General features: G+C 35.7%; 1 protein-coding gene across 1 annotated transcript in view; it reads left to right on the forward strand.

The window, feature by feature from the left end:
- MALRD1 (MAM and LDL receptor class A domain containing 1) overlaps positions 1–16,856 on the forward strand; it is a 296,432-nt gene that overhangs the window by 101,753 nt on the left and 177,823 nt on the right. Inside the window, exons 16-19 of the mRNA XM_071805517.1 lie at positions 3,880–4,032; positions 4,184–4,289; positions 5,409–5,776; positions 7,420–7,832. Coding sequence (XP_071661618.1) covers positions 3,880–4,032; positions 4,184–4,289; positions 5,409–5,776; positions 7,420–7,832 — 1,040 coding nt within the window. The remainder of the gene's footprint in view (positions 1–3,879; positions 4,033–4,183; positions 4,290–5,408; positions 5,777–7,419; positions 7,833–16,856) is intronic.

Genomic DNA, 16,856 nt, shown 5'->3' on the forward strand with positions numbered 1-16,856 from the left:
TTTCCAACCTAGGAACCATGATGGTAGTGTAGGGAATAGGATCAGATTGGAAAGTAATCTGGTAACATGAATGTGTTCCTGATATTCTGTTTGACCTTTAGCACTTCCTGCCCCATGCTTTCTTTTGTTGTTGTTTGTTGGTTGGTTTTGTTTATTTGTTGGTTTGTTTGTTTGTTTTTCCTGTCTACTTATGATGTGGATTATCAGAAACAAAATATGGTTTTGTATATGAAATACATATAAAATAATTTACGTTTGGATAAAAACCAAAACATACATATAATATTGTTTTGTATTTATGCCTTTATAAATGAGATATGCATTTCATGGTAATCTCTATGGCATACAATCTAGTGCAGCATAAGCATGCTCAGGCTACTCTTAAATTAAGTAGTTCATAAACTGGACATAATCTCTATGTTAGCATAAAGTTTTAAGTAGCTTAAATTGACTCAGAAAGCAAATAAAGAGAATTATGCATGTGTTCCCTCTTAAAAACCACTTCTGTGGCATAATTGTTTGACTTTAAACACCATTCTGCTAGTAATGTCTACCTTTATATAAGTAACAATAATTTCCCTAGTACTGTAAGAAACCTTCCCCTTATTACCCATCACTAATCTTTCCAAATCATAAAAACTCTACTCTGTTTATAAGACAACTCTTCCAAAATTTCATTTTTACAGTAAAAATCCTGCATACCAAAATGTCTGCCTTATATGCTTGCTACTCCATTTCAACCAGACTTATCAGCTATTTTTAAAGGTGAGGGCAGGAACAACAGCTAGCTCACAGTGATGGACTCCAGTTCAAGGAGTGAAAAGATTGTTAGCTTCTAAACTGAAGAAGGGTCCTGAGACAGAAATTGCATAGACAACTCCATTAGGATCAGTTTGTGGATGCTAAATGGGGGAGAGATGGGACTAAAGAGCCATCTGCAGTGAGAGGAAACAACCTTTGTCTGTGAAGAACAAGGAACGGCTGCAGCGGCTGCATTGCCTGAGCTTGCTGATGTGGGAGAGAAGTATAACCAGGGGACTGAAGGGAGCTGGGGTAGAAAAGACCCAGGCTGCTGCAGGGCAAGGATGCAGACCAGCTAGTCAAAGAGCCAGTGCCAGGAAGGAGAATGATGATGAAAAATAAAAAGTTTGGTAAGAAGGAATAAACCAAGGGGAGAGTAGGAATGAGGAATACCGATGTAGAGCAGTGGTGCTTTTGGAGTGATCAGTAGAAATAGTGGCTGTAAGTAGAAGAGAACTGAGACCATGAGAGGACCCAGAGCAAGAAGATGTCTGGGGAAAAAGGCCAGTCAAAGAGACAAGGTCTGGGTGAGGAAAGACAGTGAGGATTTCCAGTGAAAGCTGGACTCAGATGAGGGGTCAAAGAAGAGCAGAATAGGTAAAAGGGGCAATAGGTTGTGCCAATGAAGACTATTGAGGAAAGGGCAAGAACATTTTTCTGCTGGAGACCGCACAAACTTTCAGAATTTCTACAGAAACCTGAAGTCACAAATCTGGCTTTTCTACTCCTGCCAACACATGTCTATGTAATATTTTGGGGCAAAACCAGTATATCTTCTTGTTACTCCTATCTATTTTCTTGCAAATTATGCACTGTGCACCATGACAACAAATATTGCATGGAATCCAGTGGTAGAGAACTACAGGGTAAATAGTAACATGGCCTGAATAATGACCCTCAGATCTTATTTTTGTTTAGATCAATAAAACCAGGAACTTTTCCCTGCAGCTATGTAGAAGGAACAGTCTAGTGGACTTTGCCAAGTACCTGACACAGTAAGGATGATACAAAAAGGTTTAAGAAAACTAGCAATATATTACTCAAACACATGAGGAGCAGAAAGCCTGGCAGAGTCTATATGGCTGCTTGATGGTTAAAGAGAGCATGTAAGAAAACAAGAAATAAAGGAAAAGCAGAAAATAAAGTGCTAGGCGAGAAGGCAGATTAGTCTATATGTGTTCACTGTGAGAGAAACGAGAGAGGCACCTAAGCCTTAGGTTTTATTTCAGGATACTTCAGTCTGAAACAGAAGTGCCAGTCAAAGAGGTCATGGAACAATTAAGTAATTGAAGTGTAGCATCAAGAAAAAAGTGTATTTCACCCAGCCTCTACCAGCTTGCTCTATTCTTGTATTTTTTCTAGATGTTAATTAGTTGGTTTAAGATTTAGTTGCAGATATCAGGGTTATTTTCTCTCAATGTATTCACCTATACTGAAGTTAAATGTGTATGGTCTGATGCATCCTTTCTTTTATGTTTTGTCTCTGTTAAAACTTATAGAGGCAAGAAGTCTGGGCTCAGACTTAACAGTTTAATCTTGTTTAATTGCCTCTTTTGGTGTAACCATCTGTGTCCAAGGTTTGTCATGTTCTCTGTTGCTTTTCTCCAGGGAATATGAGACAGTGTCTTCTATCGAGCAAAAAACAAATCAGAAATAACTCTCGATATTCTCTTACCATTGTGTTTGGTCAGTTGTTTCTTAATAATTTCCATCATGCCTAGGTCCTTGAATGTTTGTATATAATTTTATCTTCATTTTATTTGATCAAAACATCCTATAAAAATGTTCTTCCTTCTCTTTTGTCACATTTGATGTACATGATTTTATCACTGACATTTCTGATGCACATATACCATATGTATAGCAAACTCATATTTTCCTTGATCTTGTAAATGTTAATTGGCATTCCATATTTGTGAAATGATTTTTTTTTTTTAAACAACACGAATAACTGTGCATTTCTGGGTGCTTTGCTTAATAATCCACAAAATCATGTCTTTTTAGAAGTCTTTACCAACAATAATACTAACTTAACTGGTTAATGACTTTTTCATTCTTTATAACAAATGATTTATAACTTAATGCGATACAGTTCTTAAAGAAGAATAGAAAGAAAAAAAAAAGCCTTCTGAAATGTATGTTTTCTATACCATAATGACATGGCCACCGTAAATTGTGATAAGACATTGCAAAATTAGAATAGAATACTGACGTTCATGTCTGAATATTTGTTTACTTAATCTACATATATTAATATATTATTGCTTAAAAATTATTGAAATAATTTTCTCAGTGTTTTCTATTAAAAGTCTATTATAATTGCAGAACTTAAAAATATCATTTTGTGATTTAATGAGGATTTTTTTAAAGTGCAGAAGAGGGAAACCTTGTATTTCTTCATTTTAACACAATAAATATTTGTTAAATTATATTCATTCATACATGACACCCTTCCACTCCTTTCTTTCCTTTATTTTGTGTATATATATTTTCTAAAATGTCACTGCTCTTTCAAATGAAGAATTGAAGAATGCAGTTGAATATGTTTTTCAAATCTTTTTAACTGCAGTCATTTGTGTTTCAGAGTGTTTCAGTAATGCCTGGTATTTAACTTGGTCCCTATTAAAACTAGAGAAGGGGTTTTGCTATCGTTAGCATACTTGCTGGGATTCAAGAGATAAGGAATTGATTTCTAGCTCCAACACTGATTCCTTAAAACATCTTGCAAAAGGCTTGTTACTGCTTTGCATGCTCTGCATTCCTCTTCTATAACGTGAGGATGGTGAGCCTGTTGCCATTGCCTCCACACCTGCTTTGCATGCTTTGACTGCTGTGCCTTTTGAGGGAAGGGCTTGCTTTACTGAATACATTGCACAAAACTATGGTTTGGTTGTTCCAGTGAGACTGCTGTTTTACCCAACTGTTATGAAACTAATATTCTCCCATATTGTACTCTGTCTCCATGCACCCTTTTCCAAGACTTCTTTCTAGGTTATCAGTGACATATTAGAAACATTTTATTTCCTTTTCATACTGCAAATCTTCTTTAGTAAAGTAATGTCTCTTCCCTCATCTCAGCTGCTGTATGTGACTTTGAAAGAGATAGCTGTGGTTGGATTGAAACTGCAGGTGGAGATGAATTTGACTGGGTGAGAAGTTCCAGTAGTGCTCTTGTCTCTGATTTTCAGAAGCAAGCTCCTCTGTGGGATCACACCTACAACACATCTGAAGGTAAGACAAGCCAGGTTTAGAAACAAAGAAGTGGCATAGATACACCTATTCTTTAATCAGTTCTAAAATGGAGACCATGAAGACTTTAAATACCTTTAAAAACAGTTTCTTTCTTCAGCCTGAAAAACCGTGTTCTGTTTTATTTCAACAGGTCATTTTATGTTCATTCTGAAAAACAGCAGCAGCTTTTCACAAGTAGCTGGGCTAGGGAGCCCGAAGTTCAGGCAAGCTGGATCAAATTGCACATTGTCCTTTTGGTATGAAATAATTTATATTGAAAATTCACAGATCATCTCACATTACTTCTCTTGGACTGAAATTTAAATTATAGTTTGCAATAGACACACCTGCTTCTTCAGTGTTTATTTTTTTTATTCTTTAATCATATAGTCTTCATTGTGAACAATATGCAGAAATAAGATGAAGCACTTGGAGAACATGGGAGGACTTTGTTGCCAGGTTTTGATCAAAATTATTTTAAAGGATTGTGTATGCATATATGTAGACAAATACCACAGTCATTTTACTAAAATTTCTAGTGTGGTTAAATAAATTTGAAAATGTTATAGATTTTTGCTCAAGAACAATAATCCATCCAAAATCCAGTAGCTGCTTGAGTCACTTATCCAAAATTAGATCATATCATCTTCATGTAAAAGTTCCAGCGAAAGAATAGGAGCTTTGCTTCCAAGCTTTTTTTCACATACATAGCAAAAAGAAACCCTTTCAGTTATTGTCTTGTCTCAGTCTCTGTGCAGTCTTGTCAAAGAGGAACAGAAAAAGTAAGAGGTGATAATCTGTCCACTAAGATCAAAAGTGGTGCTACTGTTAAAATAAAAGCCTGACTTTGGTACTATTAAGTGCAGTTTTTCTGAGCAATGTGAAATACATTTGCCATATGAAGAGGGTAATACCTTTTTATTAAAGACTCAAGACTTGAAGTTGGAGTATAGCTCTGGAAATTACAACTTGTTGGTTCTCTTCCTGGTTTTCTTCCCAATTTTGTTATATGACTACTCACCTATGTATATATGACTCTTAAATGCTTTGAGATCCTCCAAGAATGCTGTAAAAATACATCATGTTAGGAATAACCAACATATATAGAACTTGTGCTTTTGCATTCAGTAAGTGTTCTGGTTTTCCATCTTGAAACTTTACAATTTTGTATTGAATTAAATTTATAAAAAAAAAGGACTATGCATCTGTGTTAGCGGTGTTCATTGCTTAATGTGAAAGCAAATGTGTCTCTTAAGTTGGGAGTTAAATTTAAATGAATCATTTCATGGAGCTATGATAGAAAATATATTGATCATTATATTTGATGTGATCCATTCTCATAATTTGAACCCTTAACTGGTTTGTTATGATTTTAGGTATTACAATTACGGACAGTCAGTTGGAGCAGCAGAGATGCGTTTGATTGTGAATGGGCTGGAAGAACCTACTGTCCTTTGGAGGGCATATTACAATGAGGGATATCAGTGGTTGAAGGCAGTCATTCAGCTGGGACGCCTTCCACATCCTTTCCAAATATCACTTGATAAAATCAGTCTGGGTTTGTATGATGGTATCTCAGCGATTGATGATATTATGTTTGAAAACTGTGCTCTTCCACCTCCAGCATTAAGTTGTGAAGGTCCTAACCTTTTCTGGTGCAGAGACACAAAAGCTTGTATTGACAGTTTCCTGGTCTGTGATCTTGTGGATGACTGTGGGGATGGATCGGATGAAGAGAACTGTAGTAAGTACTTTCCATTATTACTTACTTTACATAAAACAAAAATTTACTTGCCAAATTCATCCTTAGAGTAAAGAAGTACAATACTGTTACAGCCTATCAATGTCACAGCCGCTGATTTTTTAAATGAATATAGTTACTGATGAAACAAACTGAAAATTTTTAATCTAAATGCATATGATAAGTTACAGCCGAGGGTAAATGTAATGCAACCTCCTTTATTAAAATAAGTTGTATTTCTTTAACTTTTTTTAAAACACACACATGCATTATGAGTTTATTTTAGAAGAGAGAATTCTCATTTTACCAGTTGATTTGTGTTAACATGCTGCCTTTGATTGCACTGATGGAAGTACGGTGGAGGATGTATATGGACTGAGAGGAGTGTGTGTCCTGTCCCTTTTTGTGACCAACAAGTCTTTCTACCTCAAAAACATTAAAATATCTGTACTAGAAGATATTAATCATGCTGGGCATGATTGCCCCTTTCAAAGAGAGATCTTACAAGAGCTGAGGAAAGCTATGAGTTGGTCATATTTTAGAGATTCACCTTGCAGTGCCAAAGAGTTCCATTGGTGATTTTTTTCCTTGAAACATGCATTCATCAATCTTAAGAACTCAAGAACATCCATATAAAATAAAAGTAACTAGCAGTTGCTTTACCATATCCTGAGGTAACTAAATTATGCAAATCACAATGAGTTTGAGAAACAGCAGACACCTTCCATGTTTGAGGGGATGCAAGCCTACAATGACATTTACTGAATATCAACTTAAAACTGATCTGAATTTAAAAGAAAGTAAGGCTTTCCAGCCTGTCTCAGTTTTCACACTTGTAAAATGTCTGTCTTTATAACCTATTTCAAAGTCTATACTAAGAAGGTGCTATATGACTTGCAGTTTAAAACTTCACAGAAAATAACAGTTTAAAAAAAAAAAAGTGGCTAGTATGTCAGTTACTGTTTATAAAGAGCAGACACAATGACGAAATGCAAGTTCTCCACATCCGATAAGCTTTTTTTTTTTTTTAATATATATATATTTTGTATATTCTGTCTTGTGTCAAATGTTTTGTCTTGTGTCAAATAATAAAGTGCAGTTCTGTTATAAATGCCTGTCTTTTATTTAGCTTTGATAAAGTGATCAAAATACTATTAATGAGGTTAATAAAGATCTAAAACACAACACAATTTTAGAACTATTTCTGTCATGCAAAAACATATTAGGTCACTTATTACACACATATACAAGTTTATATCCTGTTTATTTCATGCAATTATCTTCAGTTGTAAATCCTTTACTCAGTCAAATTTCAGTTTAAGAACTTTACATGCTTAAATTATAAAAATACATAAATTTGGTGATATAAATAATTAATAATTAAATTCAGAGTTCTGTTTGTTCAATAAATTATTTGTTTACCATTTACCAGATATATATTGAAAGAGAAGGTAATTAAGTGAAGGATTTCTTGTTTTGTTTTGTTGTTGTCCAGTGTACTTCCGTTGTTCAGAGGTGAATCTGTACAAGGAGACAATGATTTTTTTCATTGTGTTAAAATTTTAATGAAAGTATTTTAAAGCCCAGTCACCTTTTGATACTGCTTTCACTTTTTCACTTAATAGTCTGTTCTGTTTACATTCCAGACCCTGAGCTACAATGTGACTTTGAAAATGGGCTGTGCAATTGGGAGCAGGATGTTGAGGATGACTTAGACTGGATCAGGATAGAGGGTCCAACCCCCACAGTTAATACTGGCCCATTGAAGGATCACACCACAGGCACAGCCAGGGGACACTACCTCTACATGGAGTCCTCCAAGCCACACCAATTCCAAGATAAAGCAATTTTGCTTAGTCCTGTTTTCAACCCTCCTGGCAATGAAACCTGCATTTTCAACTTTCATTATCATATGTTTGGAAAGCAAGTTTACAAGCTGTCAGTCTTGCAGAGAACTGTGAGTAACATGAAGGGATGGCTGTTGTGGTACAAATTTGGAAATCAAGGAAACAGATGGATCAGACAGACACTTTACATCAGCAGCTCTAAACCATTTCAGGTATGATCCTTCTAGTCTAGTGCTTATTTGTTGTCTTGTAAAACACTGCAAGTATATGAATGAGTGTGCAGTTTCTAAGCTATTTGTAACTGTCTGATCAAATTGACTTCAAAATACATTTGGAAGTTGTGGTTGGGGTTTTTTTGTGTGGTTTTGTTGGTGGTGGTTTGATTTTGTTGTGTTTCTTTTTTTGTGTGTGGAAATGTGTCTGAAGCATTTATTTTTTGTGAAATCTAACTTTTCCTTCTAAAATGCATGATTATAATGTTTTGAATAGGGACATAAGGTATTTAAAGTAGATGCTATTTTTGTTTTTCAAGCTTTATAAAGTTAATGGTTCAGTGTTTCCACACCACATACAGTCTTGTTGGTCATTTCCATGCTTAAAAGGAAATGTTTAGATTCGCTTGAGAATGTGCTTCCCCCTCCCTCACCCTTGAAAGTCTGAAAAATAAGATAAAGCATTTTGCTAATATTCTTATCAAAATACATGTCTTGACATCCTAAACTCCTTCTCTGTCTCTAGCCAGAGCATCTTATCAGCTGTTTAGGTTTTTCAGAGATTCCAGTGAATAGAAAACTTTAGACTCCAAGAGCAAAGGTGGTCTAAGTCTTTTTAACAGAGACCTTCAGCTGGTACCCCCTCTTACTCTTCTCTCCCTATTTAAGTCTGTTATTTGTTTACCACTTTCAAAGAAAGAATCACTATGAAAAGTAAACACCTCAAATTCACATTTTCAGTTTATTTACTAGCATGGGAACCCAACTTTGAGAGTATATAAACAGTTGTGCATATACACAAAGAAAAAGAGGTGTTCTCAGCCAAAATTTAAAGCCATACAGAAAGATACTTAAGGACATCTGTAAAGCCAGATTCTCTTTTTAAAGTCTATAACTCCAACGACATGAAACTGTAGGACCTTTAATTGAATGCACTGGCAGAAACCAAAGGGGTCGAGCACATGAAGTCTTCCTTTGCTCACACCACCTCCCACTACACATCAGAATCTTAAATTTCTTAGAAAACTTCTGTTGTAGCTGCCATCAAACTGTCTGAAGTTTGTTACTGTTCCATCAGACGTTTTACATCAGAGTGTTAAATGTGACATCAGAGAGCAGAACAGGAATAGCTGGATGTAACTTTTCTAAATTACAGGAATGCAGTTTTCTGAAACAAAATTAAGGATATCTCTCAAATAATGATGACAAACTGACAAAAATTTTGTAGCTTTTGTGATCTAGAGTTTCCCTTTGAATTCAGAACTGGTGTGAAACAAAAATGTGCAAAGGATTTAATAATCTGTAAGAAATTATACTTGTTTGGTTTTGCAAAAAGTTCAGGTTAAGGATATATTAATTTTCAAAATATGTTTTTACTATATGTGACACTTGTTTCAAAATGAAAAATAATAGGCTGTTGAATGTACTTTTCTCTTTAGATGATCTACATTTATTTTAATCTCCCTAAGAAGTTTACTTATACATCTTTTCCTTAAAAATACATTGAAAAAGGTAGTAAAATAACAATGTGTCCATGGTGGCCTACTTATTTTGATGATGAATAGTGTTTGTTTTTATCTTCCTTGAACAACCATAATACCTGAAATAGGTTCTGCTTAGAAGAAAGTGCAAAGATTTTATTTTCACAACTTAGATAAATATAGTTGTCTTAGCTTGCTCTATTCATTCAAATTTCTGCAGATACAGAAAAAGGAAATGGTGATATGTAAAGTAAAGTTCTGTATCTCAATCGTTTTGGGATATGTAACCTCCTTTTAGTCATGATCTAAATCCCATATCTGCCATGTCCATCATACGATATCTAGGGCAACTTTGCTATATTCCAAACAACATTATTTGAAAAAAAAATTACCTTCACCCCAAGTCAGTTTGCTTTTTTGTCCATCTGCAGTATGTATATGTATCTCTGTAAACAAAAATGGTAATAGATCTTTGATACTCCAAAGTGTGAGTAATACATAAAGGAGTCTGATATTCTGTGATGATTTTATAATGATCAGTCTAGATTTTTTAAGTTTGCTGTTGTGAAACTTCAAAATGCAAATGCACTGTTTAAGTAGATGAAGAATTATTAATGTTATCTTGAGCATAATTGCTAAAAAAAATAATATTTTGAGTATCATATATAAACCCCTACATATTCCTTCAACTATAAACTTGGTCTCTTTAAGTGTCAAAAACAGGGACCAAAATCCAGGGAAAATAAATGATGAAAATTTATTTAAAAGTATTAGCTTATGGAAGTTTATATGCATAATAAAATTGCAATTAAGGAGCCATAAAATGTATTTGGTATTTTCCTATTTTACAAGTGGTTAAGGAAAGCAAACAACCTAATCCACGGTAATAATTTTATCAATTAGTTATTAACTTAGAAAGTAATAGAATATTGACTGAAAATTAGAATGTCGTATTTGCTGTGAATATAGAATAGCCCTATGTTCTACAAACAAAAGCCAATTTTCTTTCTCCTGATACTGTTTTTCATATCTGTTGTACTATTTTTATGTTCTCAGTGTAGAATTCATTTCTCTTGTATTTTAAGTATCCGATTCTGAAACATATATACCTGAATATATTGATAATGTTTCAAATTAGATTTCTCAAGCTCCTGAGCAGCATTTTAAACCAGGTATAATGGTCTGGAATATGATCAAACACGGGAAGGTAGACAGCTGAAGCACAAGCGGATCCCTTTGTCTTTGATGTGTACATTGTTATTTGTACCTTCGACACTCTAATAGACTGTTTTCAGATTTTGTGATTGTGCTGTGTGTTGCTCATGATGTAAAACAAGACGTCTTTGTATATTCAAAAGCCTTTTTCAGTTTGAGGAGAAAATACTTTCTGTCCTGAAGAGGACCTCTGTTTTGTTAAAGTAAAATGTGATGTGTATCTTTGCATTCTTTTTTGTTCTGAACAGCTCAGTCTCTGGGCCCCTCAGTTCAGGAAGGACAGGAATCTGCTGGAGAGAGTCCAGCGTAGGGCAACAAAGATGATTAAGGGAGTGGAGCATCTCCCTTATGAGGAAAGGCTGAGGGAGTTGGGTCTCTTTAGCTTGGAGGAGACTGAGGAGTGACCTCATTAATGTTTACAGATATATAAAGGGTGAGTGTCATGAGGATGGAGCCAGGCTCTTCTCGGTGACAACCAATGATAGGACAAGGGGTAATGGGTACAAACTGAAACACAAAAGGTTCCACTTAAATTTGAGAAGAAACTTCTTCACGGTGAGGGTGACAGAACACTGGAACAGGCTGCCAAGGAAGGTTGTGGAGTCTCCTACTCTGGAGGCATTCAAGATCTGACTGGACACCTTCCTGTGTAACCTCATCTAGGTGTTCCTGCTCCGGCAGGGGGATTGGACTAGATGATCTTTGAGGTCCCTTCCAATTCCTAACATTCTGTGATTCTGTGATTCTTACTCAGGCTGAGCTATCAAAGCATAAGCACTGACCAGTCCTATTTCAAACATTCTCACATAAAGGACTTCGATGTTGGTGTGTTACTGTGGCGTGCCAATGTATATGAATATAATTAAGGGTTTTGTAAAAACCTTTGGACTCATGTGGTGTTACATAGTACGATGTGAGTCGTCTTGCAGCCTCCACAAGGTAGACATGTTCAATATGACTGTAGTGACAGTTTATTTTTTGTTGTTATTGCCATAAATTCTAGAACCCCTAGGGATTCACACATGCCGTCTCTGTTTAAAGTTCCTCAACTCAGAGAATCTGATGTTGTAGCCACCCAATGCTGAACCAGGAGACATTCCCTGTTAGAATCATTGAGCATCATTTTTAGATCAGGCGGCAGGAAACATCTTTGAGAATTGTTAGATTCCCCTTACCATTTCAGACATGAAGAAATGAAAGCCAGCCTTCAGGAAAGGAAGGAAACTTTTACTTTACTTTGCTACAGCAGCGTATTCACCAAGTGAAGCACTACAACAATAATCGGTCCCAACTTAGACCAACAGCCACCTTGGGGGTTTTACCCCTAACAGCTCTTTGTTGTCTGTTGAAAAGGAGGTTTTGAGTCACTTCAAAAGAAACCCTTAATAAAACTAATGTGTTTCACAATACTTTGGATGAAAGAGAAAATTAATTCTGAAATTCTTTTCTAAGCTATTCACAACACTAATAATGTATTATTTGTGATCTGTGACAATATCATCAAAGATAACATCAGTTGTACATCTGTTCAAAAGGGAAGGGTGAAGGGATAATTACAATTAGGTCTAACTCATCAGTTCTCAGATATACTTCTTGAATGGTGCTCACTCAAGAAGCGATTCATTTTTAGCAGCAGAATTCGTCTAGAGACAGAAGAATCTAAAGGAAGTATTCTTCATTTCTGAGACACTGGATTAAAGTCATTGTCTTGTCTTTTAATACATTTATTTAAATCTTCATTTTTTATCATTACATTTCTGTATGGAGATATAAGGCATACTATACCTTTTCTTACAAATATTTTCAAATTCAAAGGCAAATTAACTCATAGTCTGTACTATGGCAAATTGTGAGGTTTCAGAATTTAATATTTTTATTTCATGCATCTCTAGTGGTGATAATTATATTTCATACATGAATAGTATAGTCAGATTTGTTATAGTAGACTAAATACCCTTTGTATCAATTTAAGAGAAGATAATGACTTGCTAGGCTTCCTCATCAGCTATAATATCTTTGAAGTAAGCAAGTTTAAAATTTCATTTCCTACATAACAAGCATCAGAACTATAGAAATTACAGATTCTAGATATCATATCACATTTCATAGCATCTTTGAGGGAAATATTTGTTGGGGTTCATAATGTAAATACTTTTGCATCGATCGTCTTAAGTGTGTGAGTTTTTCAGTCTTCTCTAACTGTTAACTGATAAGCATCAGGTTGAAACTCTGGGCTTACACTAGTGTACTCCAGAAAATGCAGCTGAGCAAACTTAACTATATTCTACTTCTTGCATTTGGCTTTGCTGGAAGAGTGTGCATGCCTTTTTGTTTTACCAAAGAGATGTATTATTTCCTAGTGTGAAAAACAATGTGAGGAGACCATGTTTCAGTCTATTACAGTTGCATATCAGCACATGTAGCGAGGACTTATCCTTACCATTTGCCTTGTTTTTAGAAGGAAACTGGTTCTGAAGAGTTTGTACTTTTTCTTCTATATATCCTAAGAGAACAAGTGAAAGTAACTGTGTATTTGCCCTTATGTTAGGAACATTAAGCTGAAAAAAAATGGAAGTAGAAATGTTTGACCCTTTCTGGAATACTTGGGTAAAAAGTGTTCCTCTTAGAGAGAGAAATGGTTGAGATGTGACAGAGAAACATAAAATCAGCAGTGTCATGGAGAAGCAGTGTGGAGAATGATTAATGATCTCTCTGAATACAGAGAATGAGAGGTACTCTGTGAAATTATCAGGCAACATGATCAAAACAAAAGGAAATGCTATTTTAGGATGGCCTGTTGTGCAATTCATTGCTGAGGGATGTTTTAGATACAAGGAAGTATGAATGGGATCAATAAGTAACTTGGCAAATTGTTGAAAGTGAAGTCTGTTAAGGGTAATTAGCATAACAACGAAGCTATAATCTCCCACCTGTGATATACTGCCAAGTGTCTGGGAGCTCCCACTGCATGCCTGTTTTGTTGTTATCGTTGATGTGGCAGCAGGCCACTGGGACACACACAGGGCAGTGAGCTGGACAACTGACCTGATCTCTGATACAGCTGTCCTTATGCTGCGAGGCATCGTGCTGCAGACAGCTCTCCATCTATCGGAAGGCTCACCCTATTTGATATTCTAACTATGATTTCAGATTTTCTGCAGTCGTTTTCACCCTTATTGAACCAGATTTATTGTTGTCAAGTGTTGTTAGCCTTCTGCCTTGATATGATTGTCTGCTTGGCTACTTGTTCAGGACCTAATTTTCAATGCATGCTGACATACCAGTAAGAGTTTGTTAGTGTTTAGTTGGTCAGATACACAGCTTTCATTAAAATCTGGTGTTGAAGCAGCTCCAAATTTATTGAGAACTTCTCTAAGATATTTATAACACCTTTAATACCCACTTGTGATTATTTTTCTGTTACTGCTTTTGATCCATTCTCTGGTAACAATTTCCACACAAAAATTTAGTCATCATGGATTTCCACTCTAGCAACAGCTTCAATTTCAACTTTCAATTTGTCATTCCTGATTTCCCTTCTACTCTTCTTACTCTTTTCCTTTGTACATTGTCTAATAATCTGCTGAGACTAGTATTTTTTTTTTTTCCTATTTACAGGCTAGTACATGCTTCTGTGGCTTCTTATTCCTTCAATTCTACTTCAAATATATGGATATCCAGCCATATCAGCTTGGTAGGTCTCTTTCTGGGCATTAGGTATTTTTCTTCATCTCTGATCTGTGTATTGTCTTCTTTCATGCCTGGTACGTGCTTGCATGTTACTCTGTTTTTCAGATTGAAATTGTGCTATTGGTTTCCTATCTGTTTCTAGTCATAGTTCTCGGTTTTATTTTCACTGTGGCAATGTAAAGCCTATGGTTGCTGGCTGACCTGTGCAGTTTGGTATGCAGTTGCCTCTGAAGCAATTGTTTATTAATTGGCTAATAGAGTAACAGTGCCAGGGAACTGCTACCTACATTTTTTAATCCTTCACTGATCATAGAATCACAGAATGGTTTGGGTTGGAAAAGATGTTCAAGAATCATCCAGTCCAATCCCACCGACACAGGCAGGGATGTCTTGCACTAGACCAGATTGCTCAAAGCCCTGTCCAACCTAGCCTTGCATATGCTCGATGAAGGGGCATCAACAACTTCTCTGAGCAAGCTGTTCCAGTGTCTCTCCACGACCATCATAAAATATTTCTTCCTCGTATCAAATCTATCCTCTTTCAATCTAAAACCATTTCCCCTTGTCCTGTCACCACAAGCCTTCGTAAAAAGTCTCTTTCCATTCTTTCTTCTAAGCCCTCTTACTGAAAGCCTGCAATAAGGCCTCCCCAGAGCCTTCTCATCTCTAGGCTGAACAACGCGAACTCTTTCAGCCTCTCCTCACACAAGAGGTGCTCCAGACCTCTGAACATTTTTGTGGTCCTCCTCTGGACCCACTCTAACAGGTCCATGTCTTTCTTGTGCTGGGAGCCCCAGAACTGGATGCGAGACTCCAAGCGGGGGTCTCATGAGAGCAGAGTAGAGGGGAAGAATCACCTCCTTTGACCTGTTGCCAATACTTTTTTGTGTAGCCCAGGCTAAAGCCTGCATGTCTTTGTAGGCTAGACTGAAAAAAAAAAAAAAAAAATCAATGCCCTCCAAACCAAAAGCATCGCCATGTTACTGATACTTACCTCTCAGGTCTTCTTAGCATGTGTCTTGCCAAGGTATGGTGTGCAGAGATGGTTACAGGGAGTCTAGGAGCCATGCAGGAGGATGCTAATATCAGGGTTGGGACACTTGTGGGAAAGAGTGAAAAACAACCATTAGAATTTGTGGTTGGTAGTGAACTTTGTGTTGATAGTGAAGGCTATTCAGTACCTACAGTATGAAGTGAAATACAGAGAACTTATGTATTGTAAATGTGTGTGGTGCAATGCAGTCTGTTTGAAAGACAAAAACCAGTATGGTTTTTTTAAAAAGTCATTTCTAAACATCAGCACTGCCATTTTTGACAAGTGGATTTCAGAGCATAGAGAACAGTGTGAAAACAAGAAAACCACATGAGAAGTGAGGAAAACATATTGTTCATCGTGCAAACCTTCAGGGATAATTTCATGGGTTTAATTCTTTTATTCGGGAAAGAAATTGCTGTTTTGTTGAGTGCTATTACAATACTTAACATTATGAAGCTATAACTCATTCTGTGGCAACAGAAATAATGAATTCTTTGCGTTATTGTTTTATTGGTATGCAGTAGAAGACTTGTCATGATGTCACCAAGTCACAATACATGCACAAAGGGGATCGAGAATAAAAATATCTAAGCTCTCTTAACAATTTTTTTCCACTCAAAATTGTATTTAGGCACTGACTATATCCTATTTCCACAATAATTCTTCTATCGTTAATATTGGAGAGTGAAAACAGGATCTTTTCTTTTAAGTTTTCTGGCCTTAATACCGCAAAGTACTGACTCCCAGAGTATGTAAACAGTTGCGTGTCAGAAATCTGACCGGCATCAGTCCATAAAACAGGACAGAAATGTGATTCTTCCCTGAACTTCAGAGAAATGCTTGGAAAGACATCATAAATAAGCATGAGGGTTCACAAACTTATAGTGCTTTACTAGCTATAACTATGTTTTTTTCAGTATCTCGTAAAACCAAGCACTATAAAAAAGAAGTTCTGAAGCAAGGAATTTTGATATGTGTTTCTGTGGCTTGTCCTTTATCTAATTACAAAAGTTCCATTATCTTATAAGAAATTGGTTACTTTTCTTGATGAAAAGTTATGAGACATTTTCTTTTACTTATACATAGCATTAAAATATAGGAGTAGTTTGCTTCAGAGATATGCAATGACGTGTATGACTTTCAATCCTGCATTTGCTTTCACTAACTTATGATGAAAGTTTCTGATGACAAAACGTTCTGTCAGTTATTCGTAGTATTAACCGCTTGTGTGGTTCTTTCTTCTTCCAATCAATTCACATGGCTTCTTGCCAGAAATAATCATAGCAAACCTAATAAAAATTAGCATACTCTAACTGCTAATAATATAATTAAGTGATAGAGTAGACACTTCCTGTGACAAACCTGGGATATTTTTTAGCTGTATTACTATGTAAATACAATAGAACTAATATCACTATTTAGTAAACATTCATAAATTTTCAGAATTTTTAATACCTTCCAGTTTTTGGAATTCAATTCTAGCTTAAACTACGCTTATATGGAAATGAAGATTTCATTTTACTAACATTCAGTGGGAATTGGCTAGTGAAAGAAATGAGCATTACTGTTAAAATTGAACATTTGTATAGAATAGTATTACTC

The sequence above is a fragment of the Patagioenas fasciata genome, chromosome 2 (assembly GCF_037038585.1).
Source record: "Patagioenas fasciata isolate bPatFas1 chromosome 2, bPatFas1.hap1, whole genome shotgun sequence".
Lineage (NCBI taxonomy): Eukaryota > Metazoa > Chordata > Aves > Columbiformes > Columbidae > Patagioenas > Patagioenas fasciata.